This window comes from Mytilus galloprovincialis, chromosome 12 (assembly GCF_965363235.1).
Source record: "Mytilus galloprovincialis chromosome 12, xbMytGall1.hap1.1, whole genome shotgun sequence".
Classification (NCBI taxonomy): Eukaryota; Metazoa; Mollusca; class Bivalvia; order Mytilida; family Mytilidae; genus Mytilus; species Mytilus galloprovincialis.
The window spans coordinates 42,678,265-42,698,965 of record NC_134849.1 but is presented as its reverse complement, the minus strand read 5'-3'; the positions used below and the strand labels follow the sequence as shown (position 1 = coordinate 42,698,965).

Genomic DNA, 20,701 nt, shown 5'->3' with positions numbered 1-20,701 from the left:
AAGTGTGCTATTGTCATGGTATATATTTTTTTTATATGCTAACAAAACAAGAATAAAATTCCCAAAATGAGTTAATGATAAATTAACAAATAATATATCAATGCAATGAGATTACAATAACATAGAGAATGTGCGTTATTCTTAATTATATTATGTTTATAAAGACTTTATATAAACCAACTATTACATAGTATTGTTTAGTTTTAAGTTGATATCAACAGATCTCATAGTTTCAGTATCTCACTGCTGACTAAATGTTTTAATTGTGTAATTTCAAAGTTTAACAACTACAGTTTAACAAAAGCGCGTCGGACAAAAGAAATATTTAAACCTGTTGTCTTCATTTTCTATATATTGTATTACAATTTTTAATGAATTGAGCTGTCAAAAAAAAGATCATTGAAAGGTTAGATATTACTTTTTTGAACTAGAACCAGGTGCACTTGGACCATATTGAAATGCATGAAATTGTTATAGATACACTGACTAACTGGTATTTTGATTACATATAATATCATCAATATATACCAATATCCGAGCTGTCTACATGCTACTTCTGCATCAACATTCCCAAAGTGATTTTCACAAACTGTTCCCCATTCACCTCTATACTTTATTTCCAGTCGTCCTTGTTGCTTAGCGTAACCCGAATTTATACGCAACTCTCCTGAAACAAAATTGATAACATGCAGTCGTTTGTCTCTGAGACACTTGTTATATTCATCAATTAAAAAAAACACAGATTTTTCTTCTGAAAGTCATATCAACCATTTTTATTAAAGAACACTACCAACATTGTCAATTTGGGCTTCAAAGTATGTTTGTAAATAGAAATTAGAAACAAACGAGTATGCAATAAGATTTGGCATGACACTATGTTTATTTGCTAACTAGGTTACAACGTAGAAACACTGCTATGTTTAACACGGATTTGAGGTTCCGAAGCGGAGAAAACCAGTGGAGATGAGTATCTGTTTGAAAATTGTTAGCAATCAGTTAGGAAGAAATGTATTGCACGGAAGAAACCAAACCATAATCTTTTAAAAGCAACATCAAACAAACGTGTTCGGTGCTTGGTATTCTTCAAAAGCTAGGTGTCTTCCTCCATCTTGAATTTGGAAATACCAGAAAACAAGGTCTAGGTAGAATGTGCAAAATTTTAGAGTAGTAGGTAATTCACATGTAAAAACTTCCACTAGTATATAGAAAATGACATGTTTTATCATATTTATGGTTATATTTTACAAAAAACAGAAATCTTTTGTTTGAAAAAAAAAACAATTCCCCAACTTTGCCACATAAGGGGAGGTAACTCAAATGCAAGGGTAGATAATTCAGATTAAAATACTTTTACAATAGAATGTGTTAGGAATTTCTTTATTTTATTATGTAGCAAGAAAACGGGTCCATTGACCCCATTTTTCTTTTTCTTAACTGAAAGCATATTATAAAAGCTATCTTCTCATATGTTATCTCAAAATGTTATGGTGTAGTTTACGCTTTATTGCAGAACATTTAGATTTCCATGCATAATCTATACAAAATTTGTCAATTTTGAACACCATGTAGCATGGAAATAAGCCCGGTGACCCATTCTATTTATTCCTCTTTTTTTAAAGGGCATAATATAAACTTTATTTTGGCAAATTATTTAAAAAATCTATGGATTATAATTTAGACACCCCATCTACCTTAACATGTTTGTTTTGACTTTCTTACCTTCATCTTCTGTTGTACAGTTCATAAAACAATGGACACCAATATCATGCCAATGATAACATTGGTATGTCACATTATTGAAATGACAGTCCAATAATTTACTTTCAGAACCAGAGCAATTTACATCATTTAACCAAGTGACGCCCTGTCCAGACCGTATACGTGTTGCAGGCTGCATAATTCCAGAACTAGAGAAAATGAAAAACACACAGAAATAGTGAATAGAAGTTATGTTTAGTTATGAATCTTTCTTTACCATAGAACTTCAAGATTTCAGTTCAATTCAACTGAAAATTTCAACACTTGCTCGTTCAAATTACAAGCGAAATGTTGTCCATATACATATATACATTTCCGATGTGCTTTGATTAACTTGCAAATACTCCCTTAAGAAGAAGGTAAATGATGAAATACAGATGTAAGATAATAAGGTGTGCTTGCCATTAACTTGTATATTGCAGAATCACGTCTAGAATTTTTATTATATCGAAGTGCAGTTACGATGCATTACGAATTATGCATCATTAAATATAATCGATGTATATTATATACGGGTTTTATCATGAAAGTATGTTATTCTTAATAATGTTATAAAAGAGTTTATAGAGACCAATTTAAAGATTTTGTTTTTGTTTTATTTGTATATTCATCCCAATAATTTTTATATTTGAACAATATCGGTGCTGCTTTGATGCTTTACGTATGTTTTTTTTAATGATTTTAATGTGCTATTCTGTTTAAATATTAAACAAACCAATATCCGAGCTGTCTACATGCTACTTCTGCATCAACATTCCCAAAGTGATCACCACAAACAGTTCCCCATTCACCTCTATACTTTATTTCCAGGCGTCCTTGATTCTTAGCGTAACCCTCACTTATACGCAAATCACCTTAAACACAATTGATAACATGCAGCTGTTTGTCTCTGAGACACTTGTTTTATTCATCAATTAAAAAAAAACAGATTTTTCTTCTGAAAGTCAAGGACAATGTATTCGTTTCATTGTATTCTTTTACATCTCTGAATAATTTTCCGTAATCTTTATTATGTGGCCTTATTTGCGAGTTTCGGAATACATCACTTATTTTGCAATTTTTTTTAATCAGACCCCAAACTGTTTTGAGGTAAATATAATAATTTATGTACGACTACTCACGGCAGATAAGAGAGGTTTTATAATATGCAGCTCTTTTTTCACTTTGAATTACTACATACACAGATTCAACCGAAATCGACATTTTTTTGCGAAGAATATTGCAATATAGACATATGACAATAACGCTAGTTAGTTTGCTTCAAAATTAATATCCTCACTATATAGTATTTTTTCAAGAAAACAATGCTTAACAGGTTTGTTTTGACTATCATACCTTCATTTTCGCTTGTACAGTTGATAAAACAATGGACACCAATATCATGCCAATGATAACATTCGTATGTCACATTATTGAAATGACAGTCCAATAATTTACTTTCAGAACCAGAGCAATTTACGTCATTTAACCAAGTGACGCCCTGTCCAGACCGTATACGTGTTGCAGGCTGCATAATTCCAGAACTAGAGAAAATGAAAAACACACAGAAATAGTGAATAGAAGTTATGTTTTAGTTATGAATTAATTTTTACCATAGAACTTCAAGATTTCAGTTCAATTCAGCTGAAAATTTTAACACTTGCTCGTTCAAATTACAAGCGAAATGTTGTCCATATACATATATACATTTCCGATGTGCTTTAATCAACTTGCAAATACTCCCTTAAGATTGTGAATGGTAAAACACAAATGTTGAATAATTAGATGTGCTTGTCATAAACTTGTCTAATTCAAAATCACGTCAAGAATTATTCGTTTTTCGACATGCAGTTACAATGCATTACAAATACTGCATCATTATAAATCTAATCGATATATATTATATACGGGTTTTATCATAAAAGTATGTATTCTTTAAAATAATGTTACAAAAGAGTTTATAGAAAACAATTTAAAACAATATATTTGTTTTGTTGCAATAGTCATGTCAAATAGTTTAATATTTTTACTATCTAAGTGATTTCTGAATGATTTTAATGTGCTACATGTATTATGTTTAAACGTGATACAAACCAATATCCGAGCTGTCTACATGCTACTTCTGCATCAACATTCCCAAAGTGATCACCACAAACAGTTCCCCATTCACCTCTATACTTTATTTCCAGGCGTCCTTGATTCTTAGCGTAACCCGCAGTTATACGCAAATCATCTTAAACACAATCAATTGATAACATGCAGCTGTTTGTCTCTGAGACACTTGTTTTATTCATCAATTAGCGAAAACATTTAAGTTTTTCTTCTTCTTAAATTCATATTCAAAGTGAACACTCAACAGTGTTTGCGTAAGAACAACACAAATGTTGATAATATTGACATCAAAATAAGATATTCCATTATAAATAGAAATTAAAAAAAAACGAGTATGCAAGATGATTTAACAGAACACCAAAGTTCGTAAGATTAACCGGGTTACCATGTAGAAACTTGGATAGGTTAAAGGTTGCACTTTGTAAATACAACTGTTTCTCAAACCACGCCTTTTTTGGGGGAGATTAAGAATATTTCTAAATGATTATTTTTGTTAACATACTTGTACCCAGTTCTTGTCTATAGGCTGCATCTCATAGAGACAAAACCTTTATAGCTGACTATGCGGTATGGGCTTCGCTCATTGTTGAAGGCCGTACGGTGACCTATAGTTGTTAATGTTTGTGTTATTTTTGGTCTTATGTCGATAGTTGTCTCATTGGCAATAATACCACATCTTCTTTTTTATATTGGTAGTGTTGCCAGTAGATACATATGTGAAATTTGTTTATATGGAAACCAAAGGTAACTATACTGTCGAGGTAGGGATAGTTAAGAAGTTGAGTGTAAGTTTCAATTTTATGAAGTTCGGGGCCTATAAATGTTGAAAATATGCGGCACAGCCCTATATTTTGACATTTGAAAACACTAGTAATATATATGATCTTTCAATTCAAGGATATGATTTATTTTCAAAATTTCACAGTAAAAGTGGTACAGTTTTACAAAATGTTTTAGTTTTTAAGGGAGGTCCAATGGGGAAATGCATTGTCAATATTTACAGAAATGCAACCAAAACCCGTTCTAGCGTATCAAAATGTTTGATTTGAAAATTGTTAGCAATTACATAGTATGAAATGTTTGCACGGAAGACAAAACCATTATCTATTTACACAAACATAAGGAAAATGTATTCGTTTCATTGTATTCTTATACATCTCTGTATAGTTTTCCGTAATCTTTATTATGTGGCTTCATTTGCGAGTTTCGGAATACATCACTTATTTTGCGATTTTATTAATCAGACCCTAAACTCTTTTAAGGTAAATATAATAATGTATGTACGAATACTCACGGCAGATAAGAGAGGTTTTATAATATGCAGCTCTTTTTTACTTTGAATTACAACATACACAGATTCAACCGAAATCGATATTTTTTGCGAAGAATATTGCAATATAGACATATGACAATAACACTAGTTAGTTTGCTTCAAAATTAATATCTTCACTGTATAGTATTTTTTTTCAAGAAAATAATGCTTAACACGTTTGTTTTGATTATCATACCTTCATCTTCTGTTGTACAGTTGATAAAACAATGGACACCAATATCATGCCAATGATAACATTGGTATGTCACATTATTGAAATGACAGTCCAATAATTTACTTTCAGAACCAGAGCAGTTGATGTCATTTAACCAAGTGGCGCCCTGTCCAGACGGTATACGTGTTGCAGGCTGCATAGTTCCAGAACTAGAGAAAATGAAAAACACACAGAAATAGTGAATAGAAGTTATGTTTTAGTTATGAATCTTTCATTACCATAGAACTTCAAGATTGCAGTTCAATTCAGCTGAAAATTTTAACACTTGCTCGTTCAAATTACAAGCGAAATGTTGTCCATATACATATATACATTTCAGATGTGCTTTGATCAACTTGCAAATACTCCCTTAAGATTGTGAATGGTAAAATACAAATGTTGAATAATTAGATGTGCTTGTCATAAACTTGTCTAATTCAAAATCACGTCAAGAATTATTCTTTTTTTCGAAATGCGGTTACAATGCATTACAAATAATGCATCATTATAAATTTAATCGATATATATTATATACGGGTTTTATCATGAAAGTATGTATTCTTAATTATGTTATCAAAGAGTTTATAGAAAACAATTTAAAACAATATGTTTGTTTTGTTGCAATATTCATGTCAAATAGTTTAATATTTTTACTATCTAAGTGATTTCTGAATGATTTTAATGTTCTACATGTATTAGGTTTAAACGTGATACAAACCAATATCCGAGCTGTCTACAGGCTACTTCTGCATCAACATTCCCAAAGTGATCACCACAAACAGTTCCCCATTCACCTCTATACTTTATTTCCAGGCGTCCTTGATTCTTAGCGTAACCCGCAGTTATACGCAAATCACCTTAAACATAATTGATAATATGCAGCTGTTTGTCTCTGAGACACTTGTTTTATTCATGAATTAGCGAAAACATTAAGGTTTTTCTCCTACTTAAATTCATATTCAAAGTGAACACTCAACAGTGTTTGTGTAAGAACAACACAAATGTTGATAGTATGGACATCAAAATAGGGTATTCCATTATACATAAAAATTAAAAAAAACGAGTATGCAAGATGATTTAACAGAACACTATAGTTCGTTAGATTTACCGGGTTACCATGTAGAAACTTGGATATGTTGAAGGTTGCACTTTGTAAATACAGCTGTTTCTTATAACACGCCTTTCTTGAAAGATTGAGAATATATATAAATGATTAATTTTGTTAACATACTTGTACCCAGTTCTGATCTATAGGCTGCATCTCATAGAGACAAAACTTGGGAGTGTTGCCAGTAGATACACATGTGAAATTTGTTTATATGGAAACCAATGGTAACGATACAGTCGAGGTAGCGATAGTTAAGAAGTTGAGTGTAAGTTTCAATTTTATGAAGTTCGTGGCTTAAAATGTTGAATATATGCCGCACAGCCCTATATTTTGACATTTGAAATCACTAGTAATATATATGATCTTTCAATTCAAGGATATGATTTGTTTTCAAAATTGCACAGTAAAAGTGGTACAGTTTTACAAATTTTTTTAGCTGTTAAGGAAGGTCCTTTGGGAAAATGCATTGGCAATATTTACAGAAATGCAACAAAAAACACGTTCTAGCGTATCAAAATGTTTGATTTGAAAATTGTTAGCAATTAAATTACATAGTATGAAATGTTTGCACGGAAGACAAAACCATTATCTATTTACACCAACATAAGGAAAATGTATTCGTTTCATTGTATTCTTATACATCTCTGAATAGTTTTCCGTAATCTTTATTATGTGGCTTCATTTGCGAGTTTCGGAATACATCACTTATTTTGCGATTTTATTAATCAGACCCCAAACTGTTTGAGGTAAATATAATAATTTATGTACGAATACTCACGGCAGATAAGAGAGGTTTTATAATATGCAGCTCTGTTTTCATGTTGAATTACAACATACACAGATTCAACCGAAATCGAAATTTTTTTGCGAAGAATATTGCAATATAGACATATGACAATAACGCTAGTTAGTTTGCTTCAAAATTAATATCTTCACTGTTTAGTATTTTTTTCCAGAAAACTATGCTTAACACGTTTGTTTTGACTATCATACCTTCATCTTCTGTTGTACAGTTGATAAAACAATGGACACCAATATCATGCCAATGATAACATTGGTATGTCACATTATTGAAATGACAGTCCAATAATTTACTTTCAGAACCAGAGCAATTTACGTCATTTAACCAGATGGCGCCCTGTCCAGACGGTATACGTGTTGCAGGCTGCATAATTCCAGAACTAGAGAAAATGAAAAACACACAGAAATAGTGAATAGAAGTTACGTTTTAGTTATGAATCTTTCATTACCATAGAACTTCAAGATTGCAGTTCAATTCAGTTGAAAATTTTAACACTTGCTCGTTCAAATTACAAGCGAAATGTTGTCCATATACATATATACATTTCCGATGTGCTTTAATCAACTTGCAAATACTCCCTTAAGATTGTGAATGGTAAAACACAAATGTTGAATAATTAGATGTGCTTGTCATAAACTTGTCTAATTCAAAATCACGTCAAGAATTATTCGTTTTTCGACATGCAGTTACAATGCATTACAAATACTGCATCATTATCATGATTATAAATTTAATCGATATATATTATATACGGGTTTTATCATGAACGTATGTATTCTTAATAATGTTACAAAAGAATTTATAGAAAACAATTTAAAACAATATATTTGTTTTGTTGCAATAGTCATGTCAAATAGTTTAATATTTTTACTATCTAAGTGATTTCTGAATGATTTTAATGTGCTACATGTATTATGTTTAAACGTGATACAAACCAATATCCGAGCTGTCTACATGCTACTTCTGCATCAACATTCCCAAAGTGATCACCACAAATAGTTCCCCATTCACCTCTATACTTTATTTCCAGGCGTCCTTGATTCTTAGCGTAACCCGCAGTTATACGCAAATCATCTTAAACACAATCAATTGATAACATGCAGCTGTTTGTCTCTGAGACACTTGTTTTATTCATCAATTAGCGAAAACATTTAAGTTTTTCTTTTTCTTAAATTCATATTCAAAGTGAACACTCAACAGTGTTTGCGTAAGAACAACACAAATGTTGATAATATTGACATCAAAATAAGATATTCCATTATAAATAGAAATTATAAAAAACGAGTATGCAAGATGATTTAACAGAACACCAAAGTTCGTAAGATTAACCGGGTTACCATGTAGAAACTTGGATAGGTTCAAGGTTGCACTTTGTAAATACAACTGTTTCTCAAACCACGCCTTTTTTGGGGGAGATTAAGAATATTTCTAAATGATTATTTTTGTTAACATACTTGTACCCAGTTCTGATCTATAGGCTGCATCTCATAGAGACAAAACTTTTATAGCTGACTATGCGGTATGGGCTTCGCTCATTGTTGAAGGCCGTACGGTGACCTATAGTTGTTAATGTTTGTGTTATTTTTGGTCTTATGTCGATAGTTGTCTCATTGGCAATAATACCACATCTTCTTTTTGATATTGGTAGTGTTGCCAGTAGATACATATGTGAAATTTGTTTATATGGAAACCAATGGTAACTATACTGTCGAGGTAGGGATAGTTAAGAAGTTGAGTGTAAGTTTCAATTTTATGAAGTTCGGGGCCTATAAATGTTGAAAATATGCGGCACAGCCCTATATTTTGACATTTGAAAACACTAGTAATATATATGATCTTTCAATTCAAGGATATGATTTATTTTCAAAATTTCACAGTAAAAGTGGTACAGTTTTACAAAATGTTTTAGTTTTTAAGGGAGGTCCAATGGGGAAATGCATTGTCAATATTTACAGAAATGCAACCAAAACCCGTTTTAGCGTATCAAAATGTTTGATTTGAAAATTGTTAGCAATTACATAGTATGAAATGTTTGCACGGAAGACAAAACCATTATCTATTTACACCAACATAAGGAAAATGTATTCGTTTCATTGTATTCTTATACATCTCTGTATAGTTTTCCGTAATCTTTATTATGTGGCTTCATTTGCGAGTTTCGGAATACATCACTTATTTTGCGATTTTATTAATCAGACCCCAAACTCTTTTAAGGTAAATATAATAATGTATGTACGAATACTCACGGCAGATAAGAGAGGTTTTATAATATGCAGCTCTTTTTTCACTTTGAATTACAACATACACAGATTCAACCGAAATCGATATTTTTTGCGAAGAATATTGCAATATAGACATATGACAATAACACTAGTTAGTTTGCTTCAAAATTAATATCTTCACTGTATAGTATTTTTTTTCAAGAAAATAATGCTTAACACGTTTGTTTTGACTATCATACCTTCATCTTCTGTTGTACAGTTGATAAAACAATGGACACCAATATCATGCCAATGATAACATTGGTATGTCACATTATTGAAATGACAGTCCAATAATTTACTTTCAGAACCAGAGCAGTTTATGTCATTTAACCAGATGGCGCCCTGTCCAGACCGTATACGTGTTGCAGGCTGCATAATTCCAGAACTAGAGAAAATGAAAAACACACAGAAATAGTGAATAGAAGTTACGTTTTAGTTATGAATCTTTCATTAACATAGAACTTCAAGATTTCAGTTCAATTCAGCTGAAAATTTTAACACTTGCTCGTTCAAATTACAAGCGAAATGTTGTCCATATACATATATACATTTCAGATGTGCTTTGATCAACTTGCAAATACTCCCTTAAGATTGTGAATGGTAAAATACAAATGTTGAATAATTAGATGTGCTTGTCATAAACTTGTCTAATTCAAAATCACGTCAAGAATTATTCTTTTTTTCGAAATGCGGTTACAATGCATTACAAATAATGCATCATTATAAATTTAATCGATATATATTATATACGGGTTTTATCATGAAAGTATGTATTCTTAATTATGTTATCAAAGAGTTTATAGAAAACAATTTAAAACAATATATTTGTTTTGTTGCAATATTCATGTCAAATAGTTTAATATTTTTACTATCTAAGTGATTTCTGAATGATTTTAATGTTCTACATGTATTATGTTTAAACGTGATACAAACCAATATCCGAGCTGTCTACAGGCTACTTCTGCATCAACATTCCCAAAGTGATCACCACAAACAGTTCCCCATTCACCTCTATACTTAACTTCTAGTCGTCCTTGATGTCCAGCGTAACCAGCAGTTATACGCAAACCACCTACAGAAACAGTTTTGTTAATAAGATTTAAGATGTTTGTTTCTGTGAAAATCGTGTCAAGCATTGTGTTTAGATGACTTAGATGATCTTTTTAGAATTATTATTGATAGCTGTTGATGTAAATGTTCTTTTGATTATATGAGTCTTTTTTCTACTCCTTAGTTTTGATTGTTATTGTTTCCTGGTAAGTATAGTTTGTTATTATTGATTACATATCTTATGTCTGAATATTCACTGAGAACTTAAGACGGTACATTTGTATTTTTAATGTATCGCTCAGTAATCAAAGAGCTCTTCCGAACCAAACAACAGTTTTAAATCATACTTGATTGAGTGTCAGTCTTTAAAAATATAAGTTAAATAGTTATGTGGCACTACTTTGAAAGTCTTACATTAGGCAAACTATAACCATCTTAAGAAAGGGGGCAAATTCAACCAGAAGGACAGTCAACATTGTATCAATATTCAAATACTACTTATTTGAAAGCAGAATTGTCATTTTGCAAAGAATATAAAAGTAAACATTGATAGCTTATCTAATTTTTTTTTATCAAACAAAGGATCTTTTAATTATTTATAATCCCTGAAATTATATTGTAGAATAATTATTAAAATGTTCAGTGATTAATCAAAATCACTGGTCTTTTTCAAGAATTATACATAATTACTAATAAATTAAATTCGTCACTTTCCCTAAAAAGCACAGGGATTCTACATATTCCCTGATTATACAAATTCGCTGTAACATATACACTGCATGAACACTCGTTCATTTTATGTAATTGGCTAGCACCCCAGTATTATATGTTATTCAGGTCCCAGACAAGGTATTTACTGTAACATTTCCGGCTTATAGTTTATACCCACTGTGCAGAAGGCGAGAGGAATATAAGTGCTAAGCCGGGAATTTCACAGTGTATACCCTGTCTGAGACCTTGACTACACATATATTACAGACTACCTCTGTTATTGTGTTTTTTTCAGTGAAGGTACGCCTATTTATCAATCATTGATAATGCAGCATGTATATCCATAACATCTTTCCATAGGGGTAAAATGTAGATTCTGGCTTATAATTTTGACCGGGTTTAAATTGTTTATTAAGATTAAGTCAAGATCAATCTGCCCTGGTATTTTTATATGAATCGGACAATCCGTTGTTGGGAATCTGCCCCTTTATTGGTAATTTTCAAGAAATTTTGCAGTTTTTGGTGTCTTTCCTGAATATCAAATAGAAAGAGATAATCTGTAAACAGTGATAATGTTCAGCAAAGTAAGATCAACAAATAAGTCAACATGATTAAAATGGTCACTTGCCCCATAGGAGTTATTGACCGTTATATTAAATTTTACATTTTTTTCTCAACTTCTTGTAATCTTTTACCAAAATCTTCTCCTCTTAACCTGCGAAGCCAAATTTAACTAAACTTTGCCAAAATCATCATTTGGGTATTTAGTTTTAAAACATATGTCCAGTGACCAGGTATGCCAACTATCCGCCCTGGCTAAAAATTGAACATAGGGGTAAAATGTAGATTTTTGCTTATATATCTGAATCCAAGGCATTTAGAACATATCTGACATAGGTACAATTGTTTGACATGTCAAGAACTTACTGCCCTGAAATTTGCAAATGAATCGAACAACTGGTTGATGGGTTGCAGCCCCTGAATTAGTTATTTTAAGGAAATTTTGCTGTTTTGGGGTTATTATCTTCAAAACTGTTGTAGATAGAGATAAACTGTAAACAGCAATGATGTACAAAAAAGTATGATTAATAAATAAGTCATGATGAACAAAATGGTCAGATGACCCCCTATAGAGTAATTGCCCTTATAGCATGTATAGTCAATTTTTAAACATTTTTCTATAATTTTGGTACATTTTGGTATTTTTTTTTTACAAAATGTATTTCTTTGTAAGTACTGGGATAAGTGTATTATAGATAGATATATTGTAAACAGCAAGAGTGATCCGTAAAATAATATGGCATCACAGGTCAAATATCTACGAACACATCACCATCGCCAAAATACAATGTTTTCATAAATCCATCGGTGTCCTTTGTTTAATATGCAAATTGACCAATGTAAGCGACACAGGCTCGTTAGAACCTCTAATTATATTTCCTTTTTTTTCCGTTTGGAAAATGTTTCGGATAAAAAAAAAATTATATTTCATATTGTGAGTTTGTAAATGTGTGTGGCTTTATTTTTTACAACATATTTAATGAAAAACCCAACTAGATAAATTTGGCATAAGAAGGATGCTGTAATTTGCGGTAAAAATAATTATCGAGCTTGTACATGTTGTAATAATCTATAAAACACTTTTAACATTAAATTTAAGCATTTAAAGCGAATAATTGCGTGATCTGGTATTAAAAAGATATATAATGGACTGATGTTCGTCATTATTTTCCATCTGTTAGTCTCTGACTCACTTGTGTTCTGTATAGCGTTCGACTACGTCACATAGTGTTTTATGATGACGTTATGGGGTTCTTACTGGGGATATAAACGTCTTTTATATCCCGGCATTTTTCTAAATATATACTAACATCTGTTCAATAGCAAACCTCAAAACATTTGTAATCCGTTATTTACACTATTGATTAGATACTACATAGTTTAAACAAAACAGGTCCTACGCATAGCTGTATTTGTGTTAGTAGATGACATATTTGGACGTTCGGATTTCAAAGAAAGCGAGAGTTCATTTGCCCTTAAGGTTTTGTTTGGAAAAAAATTTGGTTGAACTATCACGCTTTCGGGAACAAGGAATGCTCAAAATGTTATTGGAGGAATGTTGAATTTTTAGCACTAATTAGGATAATATCTAGTGTTGACATGATATTACTGCCCCTTTATTTGAACTTAAGACACAATATCCTTTGATGCTTGGAATTTCAGAGTTATACATAAAAGCAATGGGGCTTAAACATAAGTGGTATCATACCTTACGGAAGTTAAGAACGTTTGTTTGATCAAAAACGTACCATCTTCCTCTGTTGAACAGCTGAGAAAACAATGAATTCCCACATCTTCATTATGACGACATCGCGTTGAATCGGGATTGTATGCACAATGCAGCAGTTTTCTCTCTGAACCAGTGCAATTTAAGTCAGTTAACCAGATGGCACCGTGACCATCACTTATACGATCTGCCTGATGCTTGATTCCTGAACTATAAATAAATGAGAGCAACGTATACACTATCTAACACACTCCGGGTGTGGGAATTTCTCGTAATATTGAAGACCTGTTGGTGATCTTATGCTGTTGTTTTTGCTAAGGTCGGGTTGTTGTCTCTTTGGTCAATTCCCCCTTTCCATTCACAATTTTACAATATCTACTTTTTTATACATATTAAGTTCGGATTCTATCCCAGGTTAATTTGAGGTAGATAATGTATCACTTTGCACTATTGGCATATTTGTCAATTTCAGCATTTGCAAATGCCGGCAGAAACTTTAGTTACGACGTATCAACAGTGGATATGAGAGTAAATAGTAGACAACGAAAAAAGATATGTTTGGGTTATTACTTATAAGGATTGCACCTTTTTCATAGTGGTTATTTGACAATAACTCATGCAACACCTTTTTAATTGTAATGTATATTCCTTATCGTTACAGGTGTTAACTACAACAGCTATACTTAGGGCAATCTTACCTTCGCTTCGGTGTTTAAATAACAGTTTATGTCCTATTATTATCGACAAAAAAGCATGTAACAAAATTTGAATAAAAACATGTATATAAGGCAGATAAAGTTGCTGAGTAAACTTAAAAAGAAGGTTTTGTACAAACTATTAAGTTTGTTGAACAAGGTTGTATGATTTGTATCGATGTGTGGTATTCATTATTAATATTGGTTTAATATATACTAAAGATCATAAATCATTGGCACAATGTCAGAGATTATTTAACCGGATCTTATTATTAAATATCAATCTTTGAACATTTAGCCCTGATTCTTTTTCTCATGGAATGGCTACAAATTTAAAAAAAGGATTTAAACTAATCATTTGTGATTCTTTTTTTTTAAAGCTTTACAAACCAATATCCGAGTTCTTTACAAGCTACTGTTGCATCGATGTTATCAAAGTGGTTATCGCAAACTGTCCCCCATTCACCGTTATGAAAGATTTCCAATCGTCCTGCGTTCGCAGCGTAACCCGCAGTTAAACGCAAACTACCTGCAAAAAGGACAAGAAACATGTTCGTTAAAAAGTAGTATAATATTCAAAAATAAATAAATAGGTGTTTAATAAAACATAAGGCGTATACATTTTAGGTGATGTCTTTAAATTTTAGTATGCTAACAAGGAATATGTTCATATGTAGAGCAGTCAAGTTGAATGAATGTGCCATACATTTTCTAATGCATCCAATTTGGTTTGAAAATTTTCTCTAAAATTATTAGTCATGTTCTCAATTTTACAAAAACAAAACTACCAATCGTCGTCTGGAAAATATTAAGAAGTGTTTTAACCAGTGTCTCTTTCAAATTAATGTTTGTTTATTGATTGCTTGATGAAACATGTTTTATTAATTTATTTACATAATAATTCTATATACTATGCATTTTAACCCACATGTGTTATAGGAATACAGTCAGAGTAACTGGTCAAAATGAATGTCAAAACATTGTAACAAACCTGAAAGCTGACCACTGACGAGTAATGCTAATTTTATCTCAGTAAGGAAAACAATCCATATCAGTTGATTCATTTTGTCTGAAAAATAAGAAGCATTTATAGCAGACACAGGCTTGCAGTTTCAGTGAAGTTCCCGGCTCCTGCGCTAAAGTGAGATTGGTATTAAGATATATTTTATAGCTTTCAAAGATGCACAGAAAAGCAGACGTAAAGATACATATGGCGAAGTCAGTCGATAAAACAGTGATAATTACTGATAAACTCGAACTTCTCCTCAAATCTGAGTGATCAAAGTACTATAGACGGGAAAGCAGATCACACTAGCGTGTTGCGCTAATAGTCAGAGTGTGGTAATCACAAGGGAACAAATTTTAGAAAAAAGAAAAAAAATATAATCACACATTATTAATACTTTGTTTTTTGCACTTCTTTTGGACCTGCATTAGGGTTTCAAGATGATGAAACGCGCGTCTGGCGTAATAAATCTTAACCCTGGTACCTTTTTAGGGCCACTCTTTATGTACGAGTATGTCAACCTGTTGTTGAACAGGTAGGTCAATATGATCATTATTTTGCTTGAGAAATCCCACCTTTAAAAACATACAAGAAGACAAGACCTTAAATATATTTATGGTCTTTCTAAGGCTGTAAATGCAGCATTGGTTGTACAAAGTGATAGTATAAAGTTGATAGAGGAGAGATACTAACGGCCTGAAAAATGTGGGAACCTTTGTGTTCCTTAAATCAATATGAAGATTTGGACTGCACTGCTTAGACAAGGTTACAGTGTGGATTCTAAAAGGCAGGAAACTCAGAGATTTTTTTTTAATGGGTTGACCCCTATTGTTCAGATTGACAATCAGTAGTGTAAGAATGAGCCATTAGACGTTGATAATACTAGAAAGCTATTGTCATATTCTATTTGTTTGTTAGGCTGTTGTTTTCTGTCTCTGACACAAAGTGGACGCCCAGCTATTATACCTTACATTAATGATAAGTTTAGACCAAATTGCCATTTTTATGTTCCGGTTGATTTATTGCTTTTAGTGCTGATTGTATGAAGGAGCTGAAGGAACTGGATGATTGCACTAAGATTCCAGTAGGTAATCCTAGATTCGTTGGCGGAGGATCAAATTTTGCCAATAGTAGCGCCAAAAGAAAATATAGAAGAGACCAATATATATCTGTATTCTCCAGAGGCCCTGTCGGTCGCCAGAACGGACGGCAATTCGACTCACTAAGGGGCAGAAGGAAAAGTTTCATGACAGGGAAAGGAAATCTCAAAGAGGTCACAACTCTCAGAAAGGGTTCTACCAGAACAACCGTTTTTTGCAATAGGTGAGAGAACTTAATTATTCCGAATGGAAAATATTACAAGTGATCTATGGATATTATATAGTTAGAAATGGTTATAAAATTGAATTTGATGTTATACAAGGTTCATATTTATTAAATTAAATACATTTCCCTTTACATAAGGTTGAAATAATTTCCAAAGTCCACAAATTACTAGCTAAGGGAGCTACTGAAGAAGTTGAATCATTAGAGAACCAGTGTCTTTCCAATATTTTCTTAGTTCCTTAGAACAATGTGTCTTCAAGACCTGTTATCCATTTGGAAATTTTAAACAATTTCGTGCCTTGTAATCTTTAACCAAGAACATTGATCAGTTGTTTTAGTTGAAATTCAAAGGGATGTTTATCTAACATGCACAGATCCCACATATGCTTATTTTAGTATAAGTATCAATAATGTATATTTGCATATCATATGGAAAGGATATTTATATGAATTTCATTTTCTTTATTTTAGTTTGGCTTCTGTACTAAGCGTTTTGACTAATGATTTAAAACCTGTCTATGCATTTTTTTTTTTTCGAAAACAAAAGCATTAGCTATATTTATTACATTGATGAATCTCGTATCATGGATCAAAATAAATTATAAAAATCTGTCCTTATTTCTTCAAAACGTATTGTTTTCGTTGGTCTCATTTCTGAAACTGAGATGGAAAAATAAATAAAATTATCTCCCTTGAGAAAATAATTCTTCAACAGATGTGTATTTTGTATTATGTATTAGTCTTGTTATACATCATTGTACATGCTTTAAATGCAGATTCTATCGGACCAATACATTACGAGTACATTGTAACATAGAGAGAAATAAAGTGTAAGCACTGAATAGTTGTAATATAGACTTGACTCTGAAAAGAGTAAAATATTGCAATGTGTTGGTGGGTTATCAATAACAATCTGAAAATGGATAAATTAATTATAAGACTCATACAATTATTTGTTGGATTAAGATAGATGCTTCATTCTAAAACTGGGCTTCCGAATTTAAAAAACAATTTGATGGTGGAAGATGGAGCTTGTCAGCATGCTCATTTTATATAAATTCCTTAGAATTGTTGGATATATTTTCTCTTTTAGGACATTTTTTAGTCACAAAAACCTGTCATATTGGTAAACGATCAGAAAATAAAATTGCAGTAGCTTATATTAATGAAATTGGAGGTATGCCATTATTGTCACTTGACAAGTTTGCTGCAGAGATTTGGGCTTGGTGTTCTTTCACACATGGATAATTCCATCACAGCTCAGTATATTCTACATAGTGTAGGTATGAAGTAAACATCTTTGATATAATTTGTAAACATTTCTTTGTTCCAAACGTTGTTATGTTTACGTTTGGATTTTCAGATCCCTATATTTGCATCGTGGGCATTTGACCCACAAGCTACTTATGTTGTTGCTTTTACTGTTTCATGGTCTAATTTTGGACCATATATTTTCCCACTTTTCACTTTATCGGGGAAAATGTTAATGTAAATTATTAGTGACACAGTTGAGAAGTGTATTTTGATTATTCCTTTCGCACAAACATGACAAAGATGGTTTTCTTTGTTAATACCAATGTTAATTTATTTCTCAGTTAAAATGTCTCTCAACACAAAGATTTTATAATGATGTCGCATACAGGAGAATGCCACCTATTACGAAAGAGACTTAATTGAACCGTGTATATTGTATCCGGAAATCTCTTATTAATAGAGGATTTTCAGAATCATATGCACATGTCATCATTGCATCTTTTAGACCTTTGACAATCAACAAGGTTTCCGCTGGCGGTCGCCATTTTCGCAATGTGCGGAAAAATAATAATTGTGGTGAATAAAATTCTTCATTGTCGAAAGAATTTGGCGAAAGAAATATATAACGATTTGTTTTCAACCAACTTATTTATTTACTTTTTTCGGATTTCTCCTGCTTTACCTGATCGGAAAATACTCGGAATTCACCTTGAACTCAGATTTTGACAGAAAACCAATACCCAGGTGATTGCTTTTTCAAGCTATGGACAAGAATGGACTAATTTATAAAGGTGTTGGTTGTACATATATTGTTTGACAAAATGATGTGTTAAATGGCGTCCGTCACATGTCACTTAAAGGATGTATTAATCATTTTGAGACGCACGTGCTTGAAGCAAACTTTTAATGACAGTCAAGAAAAGAAAAATGTTTTTATGACGAAAAATGTTCAAAAGCAAGATTTATAACTTTATCCTTTGACTTTGAAATATATAATTGATTTGAGTCGTTTAAGTGATACACGTGTTTCAAGCGTAGTTTTACTTCTCCACTTTATCATTTACAATGGTCTAGAGAAGAAAACTGTCGTTATGAAGAAATGTATACAAAAGATTGGGAAGATTTGGGAACAACCCCTCGAATGAGAGTAACACTTCAATGAAATGACTACACTTTAAATGGGGGATCATTTTTTGTTGTAAAAATAACACTTCAAAGGACAAAAGGGCACATATTTTAATTTTGAAGAAACTTTCCCAAAGACTGTACATCTTTCTTGTATTATATGGTAAGACATGTCCAATAATTTTGTTATATTCCGGGACTTATATCATAAAATTGAATTAGGATATAATTCACATTTATTTTGGTTTTGCAATAACCGCCCAAAATCGTGACTCAGATTGTATAATAAGATTAGGTCTATCACATGTATTGTTGGATTTTTTTAAAACTATACTTCATAATGTTTATGTAAAAATATCAGGATTTTGACCGGATAATACAAAGGTGAAAATCTAGGCTATCTAATAAATCAGTAAAGACACCTGCTCATGGAGACAAACAAAACATTCATTTATATGACAGCAACCTGAATTGTATTCAAAAATTGTAAAGGCCATGTAAAGATGTACGTGTTTGTCTCATTTCTTTTTGACCAACTATCAAAAATAATTAAAAAAAAATCACAACATACATTTCCTTTTTTTACTAATACCTGTAACGTTTTCTGTTTGTGAGGTCATGACAAAGTATTACATATGTAAAATGTTTAAGACAATGCATATGTATATATAACGTGCGACAGAACATGCAGTATGTTTAATTCAATATCATTGGCTTATAGGGTTTTACAGTGGATTGCAACCCTTTCAACAAACAGGGTCAATCTTACCTTCAACTAAGTCGGTCATGATTATCTCGAAATAACATTTTTTTTTCCTTTTCTAACCTATGTTGTCATGTGTTATGACACATAAGTTTAAATGTGCTGGTATTCGTTAAAGATACCATACTTTTATCATTCAAGAGTCAACTAGGTACGTTTTGCATGTATTTTCTTTATATCTCCGTCATGGTGGGGCATACATGTATTTGAATGAGCATCTATTATATTTAACAATTTGTATCTCTCAATCGAATAAACAACCACAAAGACAACTAACAAATATCCGTGCAACGAAAACAGTGTAGTGTTAGCTGCGTTGATTCCCACTAGTTATTAGTCTAGCTGTGTTTAAACAGCACTAAAAGCGACAATACAATTTTCTGTTTCTACTTACTACACATTTATCTTAATTCCTATGTTGTGACATGTGTTTATGTTCCAAACCATATGGGTATTTTTACTGTATGCGTATACTCGTAGGTCCGACTATAACCGTACGGGCGGACTTTATGAGTATACTCGTACGGTCTGGTAAGAGCTGGATCTTAAATGTATTTGCTCCAGTATGGGTTAATTGTAGTTGAACATATCTGCAATTGGCCTTTTCTACATGTAAAAATGTAATAAATATTATTACAGCTAGATAAAGGGTAAACGTGATCATTTAATTTTAATAAAATAAAATAAAGTGTATATTCAAATGTCTATTTGAGTCCTTCTTACACTTTTGAGTCCTTTTTGTAGTTCAATTCGTAAATATTCTCGAAACAAAATTATGAGTATTTACAAAAACTACATCTCAATGAGTGAAAGTTATTCCCATGAAATATTCTAAACTCAGGAGATGAACAGATTAAAATAACATGTCTTTATTAAAAAGTTAAAATTTTATATAAAGGCAACAGTATTATAACGCTGTTCAAAATTAAACAATC

The 20,701-nt window shown here is 31.7% G+C and overlaps 1 protein-coding gene across 1 annotated transcript in view; it reads right to left on the bottom strand.

Annotated features, from left to right (window-relative positions):
* The window catches only part of LOC143053668 (scavenger receptor cysteine-rich domain-containing protein DMBT1-like), a 33,739-nt gene extending 13,394 nt beyond the window's left edge, over window positions 1-20,345 (bottom strand). Inside the window, exons 1-15 of the mRNA XM_076226458.1 lie at window positions 20,161-20,345; window positions 15,284-15,361; window positions 14,683-14,821; window positions 13,620-13,807; window positions 10,483-10,621; window positions 9,747-9,934; window positions 8,221-8,359; window positions 7,477-7,664; window positions 6,094-6,232; window positions 5,358-5,545; window positions 3,832-3,970; window positions 3,094-3,281; window positions 2,474-2,612; window positions 1,720-1,907; window positions 529-667 (exon numbers count right to left, since the gene is read on the bottom strand). Of these exons, the coding sequence (XP_076082573.1) occupies window positions 529-667; window positions 1,720-1,907; window positions 2,474-2,612; window positions 3,094-3,281; window positions 3,832-3,970; window positions 5,358-5,545; window positions 6,094-6,232; window positions 7,477-7,664; window positions 8,221-8,359; window positions 9,747-9,934; window positions 10,483-10,621; window positions 13,620-13,807; window positions 14,683-14,821; window positions 15,284-15,361; window positions 20,161-20,167 (2,186 nt within the window). The 5' untranslated portion in view covers window positions 20,168-20,345. The remainder of the gene's footprint in view (window positions 1-528; window positions 668-1,719; window positions 1,908-2,473; window positions 2,613-3,093; window positions 3,282-3,831; window positions 3,971-5,357; window positions 5,546-6,093; window positions 6,233-7,476; window positions 7,665-8,220; window positions 8,360-9,746; window positions 9,935-10,482; window positions 10,622-13,619; window positions 13,808-14,682; window positions 14,822-15,283; window positions 15,362-20,160) is intronic.
* Between the last annotated feature and the right edge of the window lie 356 nt (window positions 20,346-20,701).